Here is a 22,591-nt window from a genome sequence, read left to right on the forward strand (position 1 = left end):
GTTGTTGTTTTTCTCAATAAAAGTATTAGTTTTTGGCCGTTCTTTTTGCCGTCGCCGTCGTCGTTGCTTAAGCTACCTAATGTTAGCACTGTTTACATAAATGCATTTTTACTTTATCCCAGGGAGAAGACGGATCCGATGGCCCTCCCGGCCCACCAGGACCTTCGGGGCAAAGGGTGAGTTGTTTTACTATAAAAATGCCCTTAGTAAGTAGCTAGCGAATTGACCTCTAAATTTCGGCTCCGGTTTTTATTCTGACGATGTTTATTTCGTAGTAATACTGTCAGGTCAGAACAATTTCATTTTATATATGGCATGTCTTGTATTCACACTTAAGACATGACCAAAGTCTCCAACGGTTGTCTTACTCCGTAATTGGCAATAGAAGAGGCACGGGATGGCGTGATGTTTTACCAACCGAGTTGATGTTAATTGGCCACCGTAAAAATATTAAAGAACAGATGTTAGCGCTCTGGCTGACTGAACTAACTCGATTCACAGGTAAAAAATAATTTCAGCATCCTGTTGATAAAACCAATTTTTGTCTTTAATCCCCCACCATTCAGCAGTAGCACTACCTTCGACTCTTTGTTACTCGAACCTTGCGGTATCGATAAAACTGTTAACCTTTTTGTTTTTTTGTTTTTTTCTGTACTGTAGGGAAGGGCTGGCTTACAGGTTTGTAGTCTCTTACATTTTCTGTTTTAAAGTTTGTTTGGTTGCCTCGCCTGTCTAGTCTCTAGTACTAATTCTGTTTTCGTTTTCTCAACTGATAGGGTACCAAAGGAGATAGAGTGAGTAAACAACGCTTTAAATATTTCATAAATCTTTGAGGTCAAGAAACAGGGTGGGCCAGGGTTTTGGAGTGAACTATTACAGGGTTCATTTAAATCTGGTGTACGTTATACGACACGTCTTCGTATTGGGGCATTTTGAAGAAAATCCTGGATATTTTGGGGTATATTAGAGAAGGCTTATTCATGACAACATTTCCAGGTTTCCTTTCATCTGGGTTTTTAATTCAGTTACAAGCATTTTTATGTCTTGCCGGAGTATGTCTTCCTGCGCTAGCATTTTTTGGGACAAGCGGCAAATGAGAATTATATTGAGCAAGAATAAAATGTTTAAGTCTAATTGTGTTTAAACTCTGACGAAGGCTCGGGAAGAAACAAAAAATTAGAAGGGTCAAATTTAGATCTGTAGCATAAAGTGACTTTCATTAATATGTTAACTATTTTTTGTTTTATTTTATTTATATTTTGCATAGGGATCTCAAGGAGAAAGGGTGAGTTAATTTGGAGCAAATACAGCACTTTATTAAAAATGAACCTTTGAACCCTAAGGAAATATGCGTCCAGAAAGAAATTTTTTTGTTAGTTTTCTTTATCGCTTTGAATTTTCCACGCCTTTGGTTTGTTGGGGTCAGATTGGTAACCAATAAGCGAAGTGTAAAGATATCGAAAGACCGAAAAGGGCGAATCAGTTACTTTTATTCTGTTGTTGTTATTGTTTTTTCTGCATGTTGTCTAACCTCGAGCGTTGTTGCTTTTGTTCTCATTGTAGGGTGACCCTGGAAATCCAGTAAGTGAAAAATATTCCCTAGTCCTTGGCTTAGAGCTTTATATATGTTGTGGCTTTTAAGCCATTAAGGGCAAATTTATAAAAAAAAGAATACTACGATACTCAAAAACAAAGGAAAACTCTATTTAGATCAAGGAGAAAATCTTTACTCATCACCTCACACTTGAATGGGACTGAAGTTTACAGTCGCTGTTTGGGGGGTCCAAAGAGAAAATTGTCAAAGTTCAAATAGCTTGCGAGCAAGCTCTCCATTTGGGGGAGTCGCGAGAAGTCACGTGAGAGCAGCACGCGAAAGGAAACGCGAGTGCGAGGAGCGGGGAAAGAAAGGGCTCCGCCCCTTGCGGCTCGCTTCGCTTACCATAAATGGACTACTTACTCGAAGGCTAAAGTTCGAAAGGTCGAGACACTGATTTAGTTGTTTAATTTCATATTTCTATTTGCTTTTTTATAGGGATCACCTGGGCCTCCGGTAAGAACTCTTACTGTTGTTTTTTTCGTTTTTGCTTCAATCTGTTTTTATTTGTTTCCTTTACAACTTAAAAATGTTTGCTCACCGTCTCATTGTTTTCATTTAAACAGGGACCTCCTGGAGACATTGTAAGTAGATTTCGTTGAAGTAGATAATAATAAATATTGTATTTTTATGTTTATTTTTATTATTATTATTGTTATTATTATTATTATTATTATTATTATTATTATTAATTTAATTGTCTTTATTTTATTTTATTTTATTTTTTTTAAACATTTGAAAAAACTTTTGAATTTTAGGGGCTGACAGTTTTTTTTATTGAAATGAAATGATTTATATTCGAATAAATTTTTTTTCTTAGTTAAATTAACTCTTTCTCTAAGCTAAATTAAGTGCTTTTTAAATCGACAGGAATTGTAAATAGTGTTTTGAATGAATAGTTTTTTCTTTTTTTCAAGCGAATTAATTGTAAATAGGATTTTAATAGTTAGCATTGTTGTTAATAAAATTTTTTCTTCTCATTATTATTATTGTTGTTATTATTATTAAATAGATCTTGTTTAATAAGTTAAAAAGTTTTTTTTTATTTTTTAATTAGAGTCTGGCCATGTTCTGAGTAAGTTTAGTTACGACCGACTTTGTTGGTGACTTATTATCAAGTCTTCTCTTATCAGCAGAGGATTCTATAAGTGTATAAAATAAGGTGTAAACAAAAGACAACAAATAAATAAACGATTCTTTGCCCAAAGATCTGATCATGATCACTGATGATAACTCTTCTAGGCCAAGAGTTTATAGCGTCTTTATATCCCTCCTTAGTCACCAGTGGATGATATTATTTCTTACTCTTGCTTTTCTACAGAGCTCGTATCTAAGCCGAGGCTATTTAGTGGCTCCTGGTGGACTACAGACCGGTGCTGATAAAGGAAACACCAGGAAGCGACGATCGGTGGATTCTTCGGATTCTGAGACGTCCGAGTCACAGGGACTTATTCAGTCACTAAGAGATGAGATCGAGAGTATTAAACGACCAAGTGGAACACAGAAAAACCCAGCACGGACTTGTAGAGATCTTTATATGTGTAATGGGAATATTAATGATGGTAAGTATACCCTGTAAACATTCTCCCGAGGGAGGGTGGTGAGAGGCCCAGGAGGCTCTCCCCCTCCCCTTCCGTGTCTGTTCGCGCTCTCTAGGTTTCTCTTTGTCCTGTAGCACACAAGAGGGCCTGTTTACGGGCTACGGTGAGCGCCGCTGGTGGAAACGTCCATACTATATCCCGTGCTAAACTATTTGTTTTTCTTGTTGTTGTTGTTTTGTTTTGTTTTTTAATGCATCGATATTTTTACCTTATTTTAAATGAAATAAATGATTGATATCAGTTTTTTTTGTGTGACTGCAAGGTTTGTACTGGATCGATCCTAACCACGGTTGCAGCGGAGACGCTATTCAAGTATTTTGTAACTTCACTGGTGGAGGACAAACCTGTATACATCCTGACGTCAACACGAAACAAGTGAGAAGGACTCCTTTGTCTTTCAAAGTTACGAAGTTAAATGTCTACAAATAAAGCATACTATGTAGTTTGTTGTTTTATCCTCCAGTTTCCTCACGGTTTACTCCGTGGGATGCCCCCGTATAAAAGCTATCTAGGTATGTTCCGCCCGACCCGAGAGGGTATGGTTTTTCTCCTTTTGGCCTGAAGGAGGGAAAGGTATTGGTTTTTCTGGAAACAGGGTCTGGATTTGGGTATGTCTTTTGTCATTTTTCTGCTAAGAACAGTGGTTTAGATGTCTAAAATGGAGCTGAGGGAAAATCATATTTTGGTCTGAAATAAGAAAGCTTCCCGTAAGCATGCCACACTCACCTTCCTCCCCACCCCAGGGAATTGCCTAGAGCTAACCCACGGGAGATCCACTCATTAGTTTTTTAAACAGTCAGATGAGTTAAGTGTATAGTATAGTTTAGCGGGTAGCTTTGACGTGAAAGCAGTTGAGTCATGCCTATTACAGTCATCACTGTCATAGTTGATATACGGAAATCTCCAGGACCTGGTTGTTCAAAAGTTGGATAGTACTATCCACTGGATAAATCACTATCCAGTAGATAAGTATTTGGAATAGCAATTGTGTCATTCACGTATTAGAGAATTATCCACTGAACAGCCTTATCAACCTTCTAAAGAACGATTAGTCAGCCCGCCTGACTAGTCCCAGCGGTTTACTTATATCAGAGTAAATTCACCACTTTTTAATACTTGTTTTAATAGGGCCCTAACAAGAGATGGAAAAAGTTAACAGGAGCTGAATGGTTCAGTGAATATGAAGGTGGTTACGAAGTAAGGACAAAAATCAGTTATTATCATTAGAGCAGTTTTCATTTGAGTGTCGAAAAGTAATTGGTTTTACACTTTCTACACGATGCGATTGGCTTAAAAGATTCGCGCCACCTTTTCATCCAATCAGAAGTAAGACCAAAGCCAATTGTGACGCGCTCGCATGCATTTTCCCGCGCTTTGCGTCAGCCACATGTAATTACTTCGAGTTTTGATTGGTTCAATGTATGGTCTGTGTCCTATGTGATTGGCCAGAGTAATTACTTTGGTTTTGGTTTTACGACGCTCAAACGAAAACCACTCTATCATTATCATACTTAAAATTTCGCTTAATCCTGGGTTAAACTTAACCATCTTTCTAGGAACTGGGCGCAGGACGGCAGAAAGAAGAGGACGGCAAAACGCTTGTGTGTGACAAACGTGACGGGGCCATTACTTGTCTGTTTTGTCGGGATGATGATTTTTGCTCTTCTACAAAAAGATTTGTTTAAAGGAATGTGAAGTTTGGCGGAAGGTTTTTTCAAACAAAATTATTGTCACGCTTGTCAAACAAGGTTTGCCGTCGTCTTTCCTCACCCGCCCTTTTGCGTAAGTTCACTAATATTAAAGACAAGAAAGAAATAAACTTGATACAGGTCACTTTTTTGTGAAGATGGGGCGGGAATATAAAAAAAACGCCCGTCATTTTCAGCATGCCTAGCAATGCAAGCATGACGTTTTATCTTTACACTATATTTTAGATTTCTTATACTGGAGTGGGTAAGACACAGCTGAATTTCTTACGACTCCTAAGCGAAAAAGCGACACAGATGATCAATATTACCTGTACGGGATCACAAGGATGCTTTGATAGAAACAGTAATATTGTGGAAAAAGCCATCAAGCTTCAAGGAGCCAACGATGGTGTATTATCCTTCATGAAAGATGACGACTCAAGCATTAAGATCACACAGGTAATCGTACAAAGTCATTTTTATTTGTGTTATCTGCTTCCGTGTCAAATGGGTTGACAGATTCCGAGAAAAATATTTCTAAGACTTGGCACTTGGCCATTAAATCTGTAGTCAACGTTGTTCCCCAAAGATTTTGTTTTGCATGCTGCTCCACTGCCAACACTACTTTCATTTTGTTCTACAAGAACTCTACACTTTTCCGTTTTATTGTGTTGTCGGCACTTGATATGTTGTAACATACAAATCCAAGAGTTATTTAATTGTGGTAGACCGATATTTCTTTTCGATAGATTTTTGTATTTTTCGCCTGCTAGCGCAATTTTGTGCAAGGTGTTCTCGGTTTTGGGATTGTTTGAGGACTGGGTATGAGCTGGCAAAATTTGCTTTTTAAAAAAAAGTGCAGATTGAATTTCAACTTCCTCACAAACCCTGTCCACCTTGTTTACTGACCAAAATTTCGTGAATTTCTCAAAACGTGCGAAATAGTCTTTTTTACTTGGATTTTTATTGTAACAATTTTACGAAGTCTAGAAGACCACAGGCTGAAAATGCAACGTTACTCGTAAATCTGCTTTTTAATACGTACATCTCGTTTGAATTGCAGGTTCGCAAAGATTGGAAAGCGGTTATCCAGGTAGAAACCGAGGACCTCAATCAAATGCCTATAGTGGACTTTGCCCCCGGTGAATTTCTGACATCGAATGAGTTCGGTTTCGAAGTTGGGCCTATCTGTTTTAGCTAGTGCTAATGTACCGGAGATACCTTTTTCTTAACTTAATTCTCCAGAAAAACTCACTATTAAAGGTTGTTTTCCTGTATCACTGGTTAGTTTAGTTATTTTGCATAGTATTGGTGGAGCGATTTTCGTATGACCTTGAAAAATGGTTTCCATAAGTGTTCGTTATTTGTTTTATCAGCCAATGGATGAAAAGATCAAAACATGGCCTCTTAGTTTTCCCGCCTAAGAAAAGCCTAATATGGAGTAGGCATTGTTCGATTGGCTAATCGTGTTGCAGTATGACGTCAAAGCGAAGTATGGGTTGGTTTCTAGAAAGTTCTCGGGCATGAAGTTTTTTCACCCGAGTGTTCGCTTAACCAACCAAAAGCCACCCGCGTTTGTATGTGTTCGATAAACCAATCAAATCGCTCTATTTCTGTTCGTTTGTTGTTTCTGTATTGTTCGCGCGTTTTTATTTCAAGGTCATACGAAAATCGCTCTAATATTTAACTTTTGGACCATAAGTTCGCTCTGAAAGGCAATGAGACAAATCGAGAGGCTTGTCATCGTATGTACTATACCTCACTTGATATTTTCCAGAGCTTATAAACAGGAAAACATGAATAAAGTTAGCGGGTGTTGTTTGGCAGGTCTTCAGAATCTCGACCAACAAAACCTTCAGTAAAATAAATATTAAAGGTACATTTTATTAAAGACCACGTTTTTAGACTTTTCTGTCATTTGTTGTAGTATGAATAAATTATGAAAAGTATGAAATAGTTCTTTTCTTTAAAATAATGAAATCAACGTGCGATTTTGTGTTGGACATCGGGGCTACCTGTCTTGCTCGTTCCTTACACAGTATAAGTTTATCGCACGAGAAATGCTAACGAGAAGCTAGATTTGACTTAAACGGTACTTAGAAGAAACATATCAAGCTCCTGCTGCCTGACAATAAATGGTTCTTTGTCGGTTATTTAGGGGAGATTAAAAAGTGCATGAGGATATCCCCGCGACTTTGCCGAAATATCGAATGAATGTAACCCAGTGGGAAACTCACTCAGTTCGACCAATCGGGTTCCGATTTCACCACCATGAGGCAAAAATAAAAACCGTGCCATATTTTGTGCGTAAAAAGCGATGTTTGTAAACTTTTCTTTCTTTTCATGGCCAGGTTTATTTTGTCGCTTTTGGTCGTCAAGTAAGATTTTATTCCTAAAAAGGTAACAGTGTTAGGGTACATGGGTATGGCTAGGTTGATCTAACTTTCGTTTTAACACACATGCAGCAACGACAAAAATCTATAATATAAGGTGAGTAACTGGCCACTTGGCCACGAATTGAACCAAATCCAAAATTGCAAAGAAGCAACGGATCAAAATTGTAGTTGTTTCACCTGTCAGGTGTTCATTTATGAAATTTTATTCGTTTTCTACTTTCCACAGGAAAAGAAAAACAAAACCTTTGGCCATATCAACGGAAGGCATGATCACGAGCCAAACATTGGCACGGAAAAATGTGATTCTGAGTTGCGTCTCTCGCTCGACTGCTGGGGCAAACCACCGTACCAAAACAGTGAACAAATTCAGTTGTAGAACTTTGTTCTAAGGAAGTCAACAATACTTTGATTCCACCTGCGGAAATGTAAATATAGTTTGTAAAGGAAAAACCAAGTTTTATAGCTTTTTTATGAGTCATTTTCTGGATATGTTTACACGATGAATGATGTGTTTGTTATAATGCCTACAACTAATGAAAAACTATATCGTATTATTTTAATTCAAACAGCAATAACGGAGAGATAGAATCGCATTATTCAGGAGATGATGGATTGAGATACTTTCATGCGCAAAAAAAAAACAGATCAACTGGTTTCCTTTCACGCGATTGCCTAAATTGTAAAACGTTGGTTAAAAAGCGGCCGTGTCGATCAAACCTTCAGTACTGTTCAAGGTACTACACTACTTGATTCAAAAGATGTATTTTAAAGCCTTGTTTCTTTTCTCGTGCATCGATGCCGCACGTTGGCCGGCCAAAGTCAAATTCAGCGGTAGGTATTGAGATTTCGCTTGTGTCTGGTGTCTATGTCTTATTAAAACTTCTCAGATAGTGGCCGCTATAACTTGAATTTAACTTACTCTAAACCACACTAATCGTGACAGAATTCCACTTAGTCCACAAGCAATGAATATGACGCACCGCCCCAGCAGTCTCTTACATTTAAATTTGATCAATTGTTTGCATTATTAACTAGCAAAATAGTTCGTTTTGTCTTCAAACCACAGGATACGTACCAGTTACCTTAATTTAACGCGCAAAATTTTACCTTGCCTTACGCTTTCCAGAAATATTACTTTAAAAAAAAAAAATGATCATGCATAAAAAAAAGTAGGGTTCGTTTATCCGGAAAAATCAAAAAGGATTTTGAGCTCTTTACTGGAAAATTAGGTGTACGAGTAGATTTATTAGGCATTAGATCGATGCAATGTACTGACATAGAGGTATAGTACCGACAGAATCAATTCGTCCTTTTTCATTTTCAAAATGTCTACATTGTTCTCTTTAGCAATGATTTCCATCTCAACTCAATGGAGTTTAAAATATCCCAATTGCTGCTAGTATAGTTTCGGTGTTTCAAGGGGGCGTAGACAACCGCACAATTAAGTCAATAAGTCTCATTTCATTTAGTCTCGTTAACACCCAAAAATTCGTTTTAAAGCTTCGTCTTGTAAAGGTACGGAAAAACGGGCAACAAAAAACAGGTTTGATGTGGGTGGTAAAATGCGTAACATCGCTATTCAACTCGTTTTGCAGCAATGTTGCATGACAAGTTGCATGTTTTTTGTCCCCCGTTTTTCCGTACCTTAAGTTTGAACAAAACTGGTCTGTGAACCTTCGTCTATCAATAAAGTGGAACCTCTATTAAGGGGACACCCATCGGACCGAGGAAAGTGACCCTTGAATAGAGGGGATCGACACCTCTGTTCTGGGGTTTTTTAATGATTAGCTAACAAAGTCAATAATTTTATTATCCTGCCTTGGGATCTGCTGCAGTCATAATTATTTCAAGCAGCTAGATAATGTATAAAGAAACAAGATAAACTTTTCTCAGCGATATTGTGAGTGGAATTCCCATTGATTTATTGTGACCTGTTCTCTTTGTGGTCAATCATGCCGAGGTGTCCCCTGAAAGGGGCCCAGAAAAAGGGTCCCTTTCCCCTGAATAGAGATGTCCCTTCAACATAGGTAACAGTTACAAAGATTATGTGTTCATTTTTCATTTGAAGGACAAAGTTTTGTGTCCACTGATTAGAGGTGTCTCTTGAATAAAGGTGTCCAAAAAGGAGAAGTGTATTTTGAATGAGGAAATTTATGTCCAAAATGATAACAAAGATTTGCTTTCCTTGTCATTCTACAAAGAACTAAAATGTCAGAGCGTTCCTGCTCCGAAGAATGGTGTACTGGACTGCAAAAAGGAAGGGAATAGTCAGGCAGTACGATGTCAACTGAAGTGTAACCCAGGTTATGACATCACATACCTTGCTGCTGAATACTATGTATGCAACGAGGATGGAAACTGGTCCGCTGAACCGTCATCAGCGGGCACGCAATGGCCGGACTGTAAAATATACAGGTTGGTATAATTATTTTTTGTTTCAGAATTCTTTTTTTGCATTGACGTAACCACAATGGCATCTCAACCTTGCAATACAAGTATGCCTGAGAATTTGAGGAACATCTATGGGAAAATCGTAAGCATAAGAAAAGGAATAGCCCTTATTCAAGAGAGGATAAAGGGGACAGAGAAGGCATCCCCCATACATACCCTATTCCATAGGTAATTCGTCTCGAGTTATTTTTAGAATCGGGATAAAGTTACCTCGCGCGCTGCGTGGATGTTTCGTGGAGGTTTCGCATGACTAAACGTGCAAAACATGTCGGGCGAAAGGCAATGAAAGCGTAAAGAGATCGAGAGCATTTCTGAATATTGAAGCGAAATGAGTCGGCGCTCACCTGGGAAAAGGGAATCGCTAGACTCTTTGACAACCCGTGAAATCAGTTTAACTCGAAGTTATCGTAACCTAAGTGCTTAAACAAAATGAGAAATTTCGCCGGTCCATTCAAACCGGTCGTTTGTACAATAAAGCAAGTAGCAAGTAATATTCATGTACATATAATTAGTTTTACAAATTTGAATTTTATTGTAGTTTTTTTAAGTTGTTAAGCGCTGTTGATCAGTGAATGTAAATAGCGCTCTAGAAGTTGTTAAATTATTATTATCATTATTATTGTTATTATAGGACGCCAAGTGTTATTTTTGTTGAATAATAAAAGACTAATGAAAGAATAAATATCAAACCAGAAATTGCTCTCTTCAAACTGTAAATAATAAATGATCAGTGTGTTAAGGATTTCCCTGCTGTACTGTTAGCAAGAGAGGAAGGGGGGTTCTTTTTTAATTTCCGTTTCGCTGACACAGCTTTAGCAGAAATCTCTCTTTAGTCGTTTTCGTTGACAAAACGAATAACAATATCGCTCTCCGCGTCTTCCGCCATTTTTTTCTGCCTCAATTCATGAAGGAAGCGTGGCTCAGAGCGTGGGTCATCCACGTGGAACACGTTCGCGCCACGTGATTGGCTGCTGTGTAATCCCCCTTGGGATCTATGGTCTTAAAAATAACTCGAGACGAATTACCTATAGAATAGGGTGTGTGTGGAGGATGCCTTCTCTGTCCACTTTATCCTCTCTTGCCCTTATTGCCATACGTTTTCTTGTTGCACAGATACAACAATTCGTTTTTTTTTTTTAACTTATTTTTTTAAGTAAACAGAAAACACTTGAATCAGTGTGGAGAACCAAAAGAAGTCAGTTTCTTAATTTACAAGCCCTATGCTTACGTCGTTCTTCCTCTGGTTTACTAACAAATCAAAGATTGCGACTGCTCACAAGCGAATAGCGAAAGAAACGAATTTTTGGCGACGGGCTAGTCAATTGATCATAATATAAATAAAATACTGTCACTGTTTCATTTCCTAGTCCAGGTTATATAAGGAGTCTATTTGTCATATGTTATATTGTTCTCAGTAGGCCCGTGTTCGATTCCCGACCAGACCAATGTGACATCACGGCGGCCATGTTGGTGTTCCAAACCCCAATTTTATTATGTAAACGCTCTCCTTTGTTTCAATAAATTTGCATAGATGCTGGTCACGTGAGTGAAAACGCCCTATACCCGGATAGCTATGTAATATGAACAGTCCCAGTCTCAACTCCTGAAGATTTGCTTCCGTATAAGAGGGGTTCCAGTCCTCGTTCCTACTTACTCACTTCCGCTACGGTCTCAATAATACCTGTTTACGCCGCACCACAAGTGTTGAGCAGAACCTTTCTAGTATGTGACGTTCCTCTTTCGAGATGAATGCTGCGGAGTTTCACTGCGTTACAGAAATCGCACCGAAATCATCATTCTTATACGTGAATAGAAGCCCTATCCGGTCTGGTTTCTGTACCCACGCAGCAGCTATCCGATATATTGTGAACACAGCTTTAAAATAACTGAGGAGAAGGTGCTGACTTTGTTTCACATTTACAATTGGTTAGACCGTACAGTCTTCTGTCCCACAGTAATTTTCTCTTAGGTGTAATTCGACTGACTCTACTGAACGTAAAACACCACGTAGAAAAAAAGACTCTCATTCAGTGACCACATGCAGGCTGCCTGAGATGAATAAGAGGAGTAACGTATTCTTAAATAATTGTAATTGTAATTGTAATTTGTTTACCCAAGGAGCACTTAGGAGTTCTTAGGAAACTCGTTGAAACGTGTCTATGTGTTCCAGATCGAATTGGGATTTGGAACTGTTGGTTTTTAAGGAGAGGGGAAAACCGAACCACCCAGAGAAAAACCTCTCAGAGCAAGGGAGAGAACCCACAACAAACTCAACCCACATGTGGCGTTGTGGTAATTTCTTCTGAAGATGTTTGTTGGAAGATACGAAACGTCAAGTTAAAGCTTTTTTCTTTCCAGAACTGCGTTTATATTTCCTTATGTTTATCACCGCAGTTTGCTTTTTGCTTCTTCTTAAGCTGAGATGGCCAAAAAACAAGAGTATCTACTATTGACAATTATTGACTATTGACTATTCAAGGGCCTTTGTGGCTGTCTTTAAACAGGGCCGAGATTAAATATAGCTGCTTTGCTGTTTTTTTCTTATTTTTCAGCCGAGGAGAACCAGTTCCTTGAAGAAACTACACCACTGTACCGCATTCATGTTCATTGACAAGTGTCAGATCTACGACGACGTTTTCGTAGGAACTGAAATAACCCTGAATTTGAGTAACGATCAAAACTGACTTCGAATAAATGTTAGACGAAAAGTTTTAATACTAATAAAATACTAACTTTGATTTAGTAACTTCACAAAATGATGTCCTTAATTTTTTTGAGACAACTAAAGCTACTATTACGGTTTAATTGGCTGTAACAGTTCTCTATCTTTCCACCAAATTAGTTCGCTTTTTCCCCTTCCTATGTAAGTGATACAACTTTACCAAGATTTGTTTTTGTATCACAAAAAAAGGCTATGGTCTCAAGAGGCACTGGTCCTATTAAAGACGTTCATTTCTAAGAAAAAACTACGTTAGTCCTAGAACAGATCCTAGGAAGCGTGCTTACGACATCCACGCAGCTTTTCACCGCTAGTTTAAGTGCAAACAGTGGGAAGGCAGTTTCCCAGAAACGTTTAATGACCCACAATTTCTGGGTCACTAGCATGTTTTGGGTTTCAAATGAACTTGCAACAGGAACACAGTTTCCTCTTTGCAAAGTATCGAAAAGTAGCATCATTGGAACCATTTTACTTTTTTGTACTGAACTGGAGTCTGTAAATAATTCCAAAATGATAGAATCCACTCCTTCAATGATTCCAAATGTTTTGTGTTAATTTGTCGGGGAGATACCGAATGTAGGGTGTTTTTAATATCCAGTATTCCTTAGAATGTTTATCATTTTTTCTCCAAAGTACCATTCTTTAATCATTCGTACTTTTACCTATAAAATGCATAGAGGATGTTTCGTATTCTGCGAGGAATATATAGGCCTACAAAGTAATGAAATGCAGTCTCGGCGGGTTCCGCCATATTGGACAAGGAATCTTGGAGATAACTCACTGCCCACCAGCAGGCAACTAGACATGCAGTCGAGGCTGCCGCGCAGCATAGGGGCAGCGAGAGAACTAGGACTAGAGCGAAGAGTCCGGCACCCACAAGAGAGGACTCTGCTATTACGAAAACGACAAAGGAGACAAGGAACATTGCCAAGACAAAAGCAAGAAATATCATGCAGGGAAATGAGCCTGAAAAAGCTGCAGTGCTCACGAATAGAACTGTCAGTGGTCTTCGCCTGGAGAATCTGAGCAGCCATGAAAGGCGGGAACCTCGCTTGTTGATTGGTTGCTGTTGTGTCTGCAAGGAATGAGGCATTTTTTCGGGATTGGCTTCTGGCAAATGAAACCTGACACGTCTGTGGCTTGTGTCAGTTAAACTGTCATAACTTGCAATGTCTTGAACTTCACTGTCCATCACCAAGAAGGTAGAAGACAAAACCTGAAATTGAAAAGTTGAGAAATGAAACTGAAGTATTTAATAAAACAGAAAGATCAATGACTCCCTTCCGATTGTCCTTCCTTCAGCTAATTTTCATAATCAGACAGAGCTCACACTGAAAATGGGAAGATCGACGTCATTCATCCAATTATTTATATATATATATATAATACTCTAGCCTTCAATTTTTTACCTCTTAGGTTCTTCTTAATGTCAGTCGTCAAACAATATTATGGATTTAAGGAGCGAATGCGTGAAAAAAGCAAAAAGCGTTTTGTGAGAGGCTGAGAAAATGGCGGACAAAGGCAAAGAGATTAGCCGACTTTGAATTAGTGACTGAAAAAAATGTGCCAGAAGACACTAAAAGAGCCACTTAAAGAACGAAAACTAGTTCTTAAAGACTATCCCTACCAGAAATAACGTCAGCTCGTATCTTAAAACTTCCTAGGAAATATATAAACATGAAAACATTGTATGAAAGGATGTTACCAGCCTAGAAACATTTTAAATAGATATTAAATGGGAAGAATCATACAATTGTCCACTGAGATCTTCGGTTTAGGCGGATAACACCCTCCTCGATCTATGTTCTTTAGTCAGACTCAACTCATTTTGCGATTGTTAATTATTACAAATGAAACTTTAATATGGAAACACTTGTAAATACAAAGTTGCAAAATATGAAACGCCGAAATAAAAGAATTAATTTATTAGCTAATACAAAAATTAAAGTTATTTTTGACCGCAAAATATACATAATTTATTGTAAAATTTACGTACAGCTCAAAGGTTATTGATAGGGTCGTGATACAATGCTCGTTTTCAGACTAATTGTTTTCGTGTTTGAATTTTAATACTGTCACGTCAAGGTGGCCGTCACACTAAACGTGATTTTGTGAATGTCTAAAATGATTATCAACCAAGCGACATTATTTGTTTCGAAATTTCGTTTCTTGTACGCTTTGAGAGGAAAAACCACTTGGTATAATTTTGTAAGGAGTTTAATCTCATTTACATGTCCGCGTAATGTGGCACGTTTTCAGTTGTGCACTTCAACGAGCTTCGGAAAAAACTACTTACTGCCGCTCAAGTCGCATTTTCAAGACAAAAACTAAAGAAGGTAAGGTTGGATATTAATTTCCATTTTCTGTTAATCTTTATTACAAAATTTTATGTCATGGGCATTTATAACGTTTGTAACCAAGTAAAGCCCTAATCAATTGATCTTGAACGTTGAGAAAATGACAGCAGAGGTTGCAAGGATGAATAATACAATAGATCTATGATAAACAATAAGATGACTATTTCTGAGGTGGAAAAATAACTTTACTTCCCGCCTCAGAAGTTTTTCCAGGGATCATACATGAAGTGCTTTGTTGGAGACTTACTGTATATAGCCTGCAGTGAAAACCTTCGACGTATACAAATTTATAAAAGTCCAGCAGGTGACAGTCAATCTCAGCGACCTGAAGTGGAAGTCTATATACTTGTTATCTAGCACGTATTCTGTCTCCACAACCCGTCGTTTTCTCTGCTAGCGTGGTCTTTGAAGCCTCTGGGAGTCTGGAGACAAGAATGATCTGCACGTGAATAATGAATGTGGACGTCACAATCACAGCGTAAGCGCGCGCGTTTAAAAATTATTTCAGGAAAGAGAAGCAGTTTTTAAAAGTGTGAGAGACCCAAGAGTAATTTGTAGGCGATTTCGTGGGTTTGAATTAACATACTCTTTGTGACTGACTTACTAAACTAATGCTGCAAAGTTGAACCTTTTTCATTACAAACGATTCCTCGGGACATAAGCCTTCCTCAAAGAGGCTCTATAGAACTTGCCCGTTGTTCAAACGTTGGATTACGCTATCCACCGGATAAATCACTAACCAACCGATCAGTATTTGGAAAACCGTGAATTGCGCTATCCGAGTTCAAGTTCGAGTTATCGGGGTTCTACAGTATATGAAAAAATACACGTCGTTTTTGTGTTACCTGTGGGAAGTCCTAGAATACAGTACTTGTTTTGACAATGATCGAGGGACTAAAAGATTAGAACATCCCTTCCTCAGCCATGAATATTTCTCGACGCATTTAAGTTAGTGACGTCACAATCGTCTAACGAAGTTGATTTTTCTAGCATGTGGTATCATTGACCAGCCGGCCTCATTCTGGCCTGCTCGTTAGGAGCAACGAATAGACCCTTCCCGCGTTCCTGGAAACAAAGGCACCAATTCGAGGCTCGGGTCGACAAAATACAGTGATTTGTATGAAATTGTCCACCCGAGCCTAGTCCTCATGTCTTTATGTTTGCTCTCTGGAGCGTAATGCGGGAAAGGTCTTTTTTAGGAATTTTCATTGATAAATTCGTTAAGGTGAAATTCCTCTGTACTGTATTTTTTACGTGCTGACGCACGTAAATTTCACGCGTGTTTGTTTGTGTAAACTCGACTATCTTAAATAATAATGTACCACAGTTTTTAAAGAATTATTTTAAGTTGAATAAGGAAGTTACTTCAAGAGAAACAAGAAGAAACAATTTTATATACTTACCTGCAGTAAGAACTGAGACCGTCAAGAAACGTTTTTATTATAATGGCTCAGTTGTGTATAATAATTATTTAGTAAATAAGAATTAGTTTTAATTGTTATACTGTACTATTATTAACTTATAGTTACTTAGTTTCTTATTATTTATTTTGAACTTTTTTATTAGTCTTAATTTAGGGCTCCTATTGATAACAGATATACTTTTAAGTATTCTGAAGGGATTACCCTATTTAAAGAAAGGTTTACTACTACTACTCGCGCGTAAATGTAAAAGTTGTACCTCACTCAACTTTTACGCTTACGTGGGACTTTTCATACTTTGCTTCAATTTTATTTACGCGTGAAAAATATTACGCGACGGTGGAAATCCACCCTAAGGCGCCTTAAAGCGCCTTACCTTTTTCTGGAAGGATATTTTATACCGTAAACCCCGAGACTAAGAACTTGGAATTTTTCCAAGTTAGCGTAAACAGGTTCTTATTTAAATGGTAGTTAGCACAAGTTTGGGCTATTTAGGTTCTTACTGAAATAGGTTCTTTTTACCTGAAGAGAAAAAAAACATTTTAGCTAAGAGTATTAAGTGGTTCGGCTTATTCCTCATATAAAATCTGCATACCAAATTAGAAGTTATGTAAAAATGACCATAAAAAGAGGAACTCAAGCAACAACAATTTTATTAGATTTCAAACATTGGCATTTACATCTTTATCATTTACAGTGATAAGGCACCTATGTCTCCAAAGAGGATTCTGAATGTTGACTTATCTTATTTGCCGAAGTGTGCAGAATTTTTTTCATAGATTTTAGAAAATAAGAACCTGCTTCAAATTTTAGGCTAAACAGGTTCTTATATAGTGGGGGCTCAACCGGCAAATTTTCGCCTAACGGGTTCTTACTAGGTTCTTAGTCGCGGGGGTTTTATTGTATGCTTCTTTGTCTTCAACTCGCAATCTTTAGTGTAATGTTGGGATTGCGGACACTTCTAAAAAAAAAAACTCTAAGCTATCAACACTATCGCCTCCTATAGTTTTTCCTTGGTTAATATTGAAATAGCAAATATGGAAATACAAATCAAATTTGCCACTAACAATAAAATACAACTACTGGACACCACTGCCTAAGCAACAGGTAAAACCTCCCGACCTTTGCTTCTTTTATTAAATGACAGGCTTTTAGCGGGTTAATAACAGCGATATTCACTTGCCAGTTGGTGCTGTATTCACCTCCCAAAACGGGGTAAATAAGTCAACGTCGCCTCCAAGTTTTTCTCGAACGATGGAAATGTTTTCGTTTGAGGCTTCATTTATGCTACTGGCCACTATTTGCCTTCTTTTATTTCTGTTTACAGCGAACTCGACAAAACAACCATCGAGTGGCAATGTCTTTCGTGGATTTCAGCGCTTGTATCTCACTGTATTTCTCATGGCACAAGGTAAATGATATCAGAATTTACTTCATACCGTTTTTGTGTCAGTGGGTTATTTGTTGAACAACGACATCAACGAGGAAGATGCCATAAGAAGTATTCCCTCAGTTTCTTTTTTATTCAAAGTCGTACCAACTTATTCAGTTTGCCTTGTATGCCTGAAAATTCCTGTTGTTAGATGGCATTTGGAGGCTGAAATTGAAAAAGAAGAAGGGAATCATCGACCATTGTATATCTTTGTTCCTCGCAAGGGGCTGGGAAAACTTTACAAGTTTTAATTTGCTTAGTTAAGGGACTCTTTAGGAGAGCGACAGATTTGACCACTAACAGTGTAATATACTAGACAACTGACTGAAAAGGTAAACCAATGTGAAAAAGCACGTGTAGAGGGTATCCTTTTGTTCATGAAACCTTTGTTTGTTTGCCGCTGTTGTCGTCTCGGAGTTGCTGCCATGGTTACCACGGTTTTCTATGGTTATTTTTAAATAACTGTTGAACTCTTTTGTTGTCGACAAGGATGCTGACTAACATTAGAGTTATTTAATCAGAGATACGACACTATAGTTAAAGTTAACATCTTCCAAAATCCTGAATTCAAGATTTTGGATAGCCAAAATCCTTAATTTTTGTGGTTTATATACGAAGAGTGATCCACAGTAAATAACAATTTCTACTCATCCCGATATATACGGACTCTTCTTTGAGCGAGCCTTCTAATTGTTTCAGTAAAATCCTTCCGGTATTACATTGCAAATTTGAGAGCACTTTCTGGTAATTTTCGTTTAGTATTTAATGGCAAAAACCACGGTTTTCTCAACTAACTGGTAGCGAGTACGTCAGCTACTCAGCTTGCAAATTTTTATTGGAACACTCCTTGACTTCAAGTAATAAGTACTTCTCAATCTACAATCACAATATGACGGCTTTTTATTTATGTTGGTGAGTGAGTTAATTGTTGAAGTTTTGTCTCGAAATGAAGCTTAATAAGCTTAATAAATTTTTACCTTACCTAGGAGCTGATTGGTTACAAGGGCCCCATGTGTATGCGTTATTTTCCAGCTATGGAATGACATCTAAGCAAATAAATCAGCTGTTTGTTGTTGGTTTTGGTTCATCTATGGTGTTTGGGACCGTTGTAGGCTCATTTGCTGATAAACTGTAAGTTTTTAAAGATTCTTTCTGGCTGAATTTTTTTCACGAACTATTCTCCCGCTTCCCAGGCTAAATTGGAGTTCTTTGTAGTTACCCCGAGTGCAATCCGTCAGATTTGGACTGAACGGATATCTGCGGCTATTTCAGGGTCTTGAGTCTTAAACAGTGTACACAATTTCCTGGTGCGCGGGCGTTCCATCATCAGAGCGCCCCGGGAAGCTTGCTCGCAGACCATTATTAATCAAGTGGACAAGCCTTTCTCAGGGATGAGGGCTTTGCTAAATAAAATTGTTACATCGAGTCAGGAATTTGAATCAAGTTTCCATCGAGGCTCAGGTGTAGCTCAAGGAAATGCTTCACGCAATTGACCCTGAAATTTTTCGGCCAACTATTTTCTGCGAATTATCAGTAGTATATGAGTGTTTCTTATTTTGCAGTGGACGGAAATTTAACTGCATCCTCTATGGCGTACTCTATGGTGTGGATTGTCTTACTAAGGTTCGACAACTTTATGCTATATACTAGAAACACAATATATTATTAAGTATTATTTTGCTAAGTGCATACTACAGTGTCCTCCACTTGTGGTTTGCTCTTCGGGGCCGAGTTGTTCAAAGCTGGGTTAAGATAACTCAGGGTTAGTACGAGATTTGAATTCAGATTTAAAAGCATTTCAGTTTTAATTCTTTTTTTCCACAAGTTGATGATTGGAAGCTCCAAAATAACAGAGAAAATTATCCGAGAGAATGCTTTTGAACACAAGAAAAAGAAACCCGGGTTAAGCGCCAATCGGCCTTCGAACAACTGAGCCCTGGTCTACCATTATCGCGTTTCTTCATTTTCGTCTCTTTTAGAGTTATTTCAAACTCCCCCCCCCCCCCCCCCCCCACCTTCCCTAGATTCCGCGTTACTCGCGTTCGGCAGAAGCTTACAGCAGCAGGTACATGGTGTACGGGGACGCAGATTGTACCTTATACTGAACACGTATTGTATAAAACAGCCTTACAAGCTATTTTAACTCGAGGCACACAACTATGATTTTTTTTTAAAAAAAAAATCTCGTTTCTGTTTTTTTTCGCTTTAAATGACTCAGTCTCGTTAAGGTACAAATAACAATCATAGGCCTCATTTGTAAAGGAGGGCAACAAACAGAAGGATTCTGGTACCTGCGAATGGCTTACTGGCTTAACTTGGAGATTCGCGCCGTTTTGCGAGGCACGTATATCTAGTTGTAGGATTTTGTGTGTACGATACGTGCCCCTTATACTCCGTACCAACGGAAACAACTGTCATAACCTACGAAATAGGGTGAATTCGATGTTCTTTAATAAGGCTGGACTATTATCTACGTATTAAGTTATCCTGAAAGTGTGAATATATGACGAATTACTCTAAGTTACTGAAGGGCGCTTATCTCCTTAGCAAAGTTACTGCAACTTAATTTTAGTATTTATTTTTTTTTTTTTTGTCTTAAGCATGTTCCTAACTACTGGATTTTAATGTGCGGCCGGTTCGCTGGAGGTATGGCGACATCCATTCTCTTCAGCGCATTTGAATCCTGGGTAATATGCGAACATGACAAGGTGAATCAGCAGAGATTTAGTCGACTTCGCTTTAAATCTAGGTCTTCTCAAAGAAATTAATTTTCAAAAATAGCTAGTTTAGGCATTATGTTGGCTGATAAGTGCAAACGAGTGCATTAAGTACAGGAGAAGACTACTTTAAGAGGGTAACGCGTGTATTTTGTTCCTTAGCCAATGATACAATAGCACCCACTACTTTATCTAATCGAGGGGTCCACATAAAAAGTTGTAACATGTATTTAACCCAATTATGAAACATTTCTCCATCCACGAATTTCGATAATTATGACGGCCTACTTTGCATTTGCACTCATTTTAATTTAGAATGCGTTTGTTGCCTGATCCAAAAGGATCAGACTTGTAGACAAACATTAGGTGAGACCCGATCCAGTAGTCACAGCCATACGTTTGTCACTTAGCAGACTTTGGATGAGAACCAAATCGGCGATAAATTCAGTGCCGGAGTAGGTTGAACCCTTAAATTTTTCAATTTAACTCCTGACCAGTGGATTTGGCTTATTTTTCTTACATTTTGATATCACTGACCGTCTGTGGATAAAATAAGTGCATCCATTTTATTTTAGCGAGGCTTTAGTAAAGATTTACTGAGCGACCTGTTTTCCAACGCTGCTCTTGGAAACTCTTTAGTCGCCATCTTTGCAGGCCTGGTGGCTCAGGCTGTAGCCACACAGTTTGGATTTATGTAAGTTTTTTATTAGACCTTACCAGAAACCCATAAGGGGTTGAAACGTGTAACTCGCGCTCAATGCTTGTGAATATTCATTTTGACCATATTTGGAAATCTTAGTGACGGATATCCATTTTCAACAAAATGACTGCTGCGCGATCACCATGCAGATGTTTTAAGACAAGAGTTCTGCATTTCAAGGTTAAAAATACACCGTTAAAAGACAAAAAATGGAAAGAGAAAGTTCAAAAGAATGCTTAGCTTTCTTTTTGTGGAGAAAGGGAAGCTTTTCATCAAGAAATCGTCCTTCGAAGAATTCAACCTTGTTTTCTTCACGGCGGAGCCCATAGTCTGTTTTGAAATGCAACCAAGTCTGCGAAGTTTTTGCTGAATTTTCAGGTACATTTTGCACTCTATGGCCAAGACAATTACGTTTTTGAAAGGGAATTTATGTATTTTTAACTGTTTCATAGACGTTTTATAAATTTTTCTCTTCGGCGCTAAAGAAATATAACAAAATGTGCCCTGATTTGAGATGGATTTTGTGTTGAATTTTGCCATGTGCTTAGCCGATTTTACTTGCGTGAACGGATCCACGATCCAGATAGTGTTTTCCGAATTGCTTTAATGGATTAACTTTTTGGACTTTGAATAAAAATTTTCAAGAAACGGCTTCTCTGTCTATTGTTTTGAGTTTGTTCATTCATAAAATTAGCTCAAAACACGATCGTGACTACAACATCCAAGTTTAATTTAAACTTTTAAAATGCTTCTCACATTCATTACAAGAATCACTTTTTGCGAAGATGTCAGGTACAGGTTTTGGACACTTTTCGATACGCAGCTAATGAATTTTATTAGAAAATATTTTTCACTGTTTATTCTAGACTTTTAACATAAGAGTTTTAAAAGCCTATTTGCAGTATAAGTTTACTGTGCAGAGGGTCAACGAGGCATCGTTTTTTGAAGTGACAACTTCAAGAAGTTGCGAGGCCGAAAATGGGTCTCATAATGTTACGTTCGGCCCGGGTGATAAGGCAATAACGTCCTGCTCAGTGTTTCGGTAATATTCCTGGTTTCAACCTTTGAAAGCTTTCTCGGCTTTAGGGAGTTTTTCCCTCGTTTGTCGGCCATTTTTTTAAGCGGGCGCGGGAACCTGAAGGAAAATTACGTCACGTTGTTTATGAAGTTTGATTGGTCAGTTATCTCTTCTTCTCGTTCCAAATATGGTACTTTCGAAAATGAATAATCACGAGCATCAGACAAAGCAAACATATGAGAGTTACACGTTTCAACCCCTTATGAGTTTCTGACCTTACTTAATATCGATGTCCACTGTGAGTATGAGAAATTCTCTTGTTCCAGTTGTCCATAAACGAAGGGTTACGTTGCATGTTTCACAAAAAAGTACTGAGTATCCTCCCACTTTCCATAATAGTACTAGCCTGTCCCAGGCTCCGAGATTATTGAGAAAGCGCGAACACGCGAACGGGAGGGAACTGGGGAGAGGAAGGTGGCACCACCGCCCCCTTTTCG

General features: G+C 38.1%; 2 protein-coding genes across 2 annotated transcripts in view; both read left to right on the top strand.

Moving 5' to 3' along the window:
• The window catches only part of LOC140936964 (uncharacterized), a 42,846-nt gene extending 36,686 nt beyond the window's left edge, over positions 1 to 6,160 (top strand). The window contains exons 63-74 of the mRNA XM_073386476.1: positions 123 to 176; positions 661 to 678; positions 777 to 794; positions 1,268 to 1,285; positions 1,564 to 1,581; positions 2,033 to 2,050; positions 2,161 to 2,178; positions 2,916 to 3,156; positions 3,458 to 3,570; positions 4,324 to 4,392; positions 5,130 to 5,342; positions 5,947 to 6,160. Coding sequence (XP_073242577.1) covers positions 123 to 176; positions 661 to 678; positions 777 to 794; positions 1,268 to 1,285; positions 1,564 to 1,581; positions 2,033 to 2,050; positions 2,161 to 2,178; positions 2,916 to 3,156; positions 3,458 to 3,570; positions 4,324 to 4,392; positions 5,130 to 5,342; positions 5,947 to 6,084 — 936 coding nt within the window. The 3' untranslated portion in view covers positions 6,085 to 6,160. The remainder of the gene's footprint in view (positions 1 to 122; positions 177 to 660; positions 679 to 776; positions 795 to 1,267; positions 1,286 to 1,563; positions 1,582 to 2,032; positions 2,051 to 2,160; positions 2,179 to 2,915; positions 3,157 to 3,457; positions 3,571 to 4,323; positions 4,393 to 5,129; positions 5,343 to 5,946) is intronic.
• Positions 6,161 to 14,542: 8,382 nt separating this feature from the next.
• The window catches only part of LOC140936965 (molybdate-anion transporter-like), a 15,312-nt gene continuing 7,263 nt past the window's right edge, over positions 14,543 to 22,591 (top strand). The window contains exons 1-6 of the mRNA XM_073386478.1: positions 14,543 to 14,785; positions 17,555 to 17,638; positions 18,646 to 18,790; positions 19,222 to 19,282; positions 20,260 to 20,367; positions 20,952 to 21,070. Coding sequence (XP_073242579.1) covers positions 14,692 to 14,785; positions 17,555 to 17,638; positions 18,646 to 18,790; positions 19,222 to 19,282; positions 20,260 to 20,367; positions 20,952 to 21,070 — 611 coding nt within the window. The 5' untranslated portion in view covers positions 14,543 to 14,691. The remainder of the gene's footprint in view (positions 14,786 to 17,554; positions 17,639 to 18,645; positions 18,791 to 19,221; positions 19,283 to 20,259; positions 20,368 to 20,951; positions 21,071 to 22,591) is intronic.

The sequence above is a fragment of the Porites lutea genome, chromosome 5, assembly GCF_958299795.1.
Source record: "Porites lutea chromosome 5, jaPorLute2.1, whole genome shotgun sequence".
NCBI classification, from domain to species: Eukaryota; Metazoa; Cnidaria; class Anthozoa; order Scleractinia; family Poritidae; genus Porites; species Porites lutea.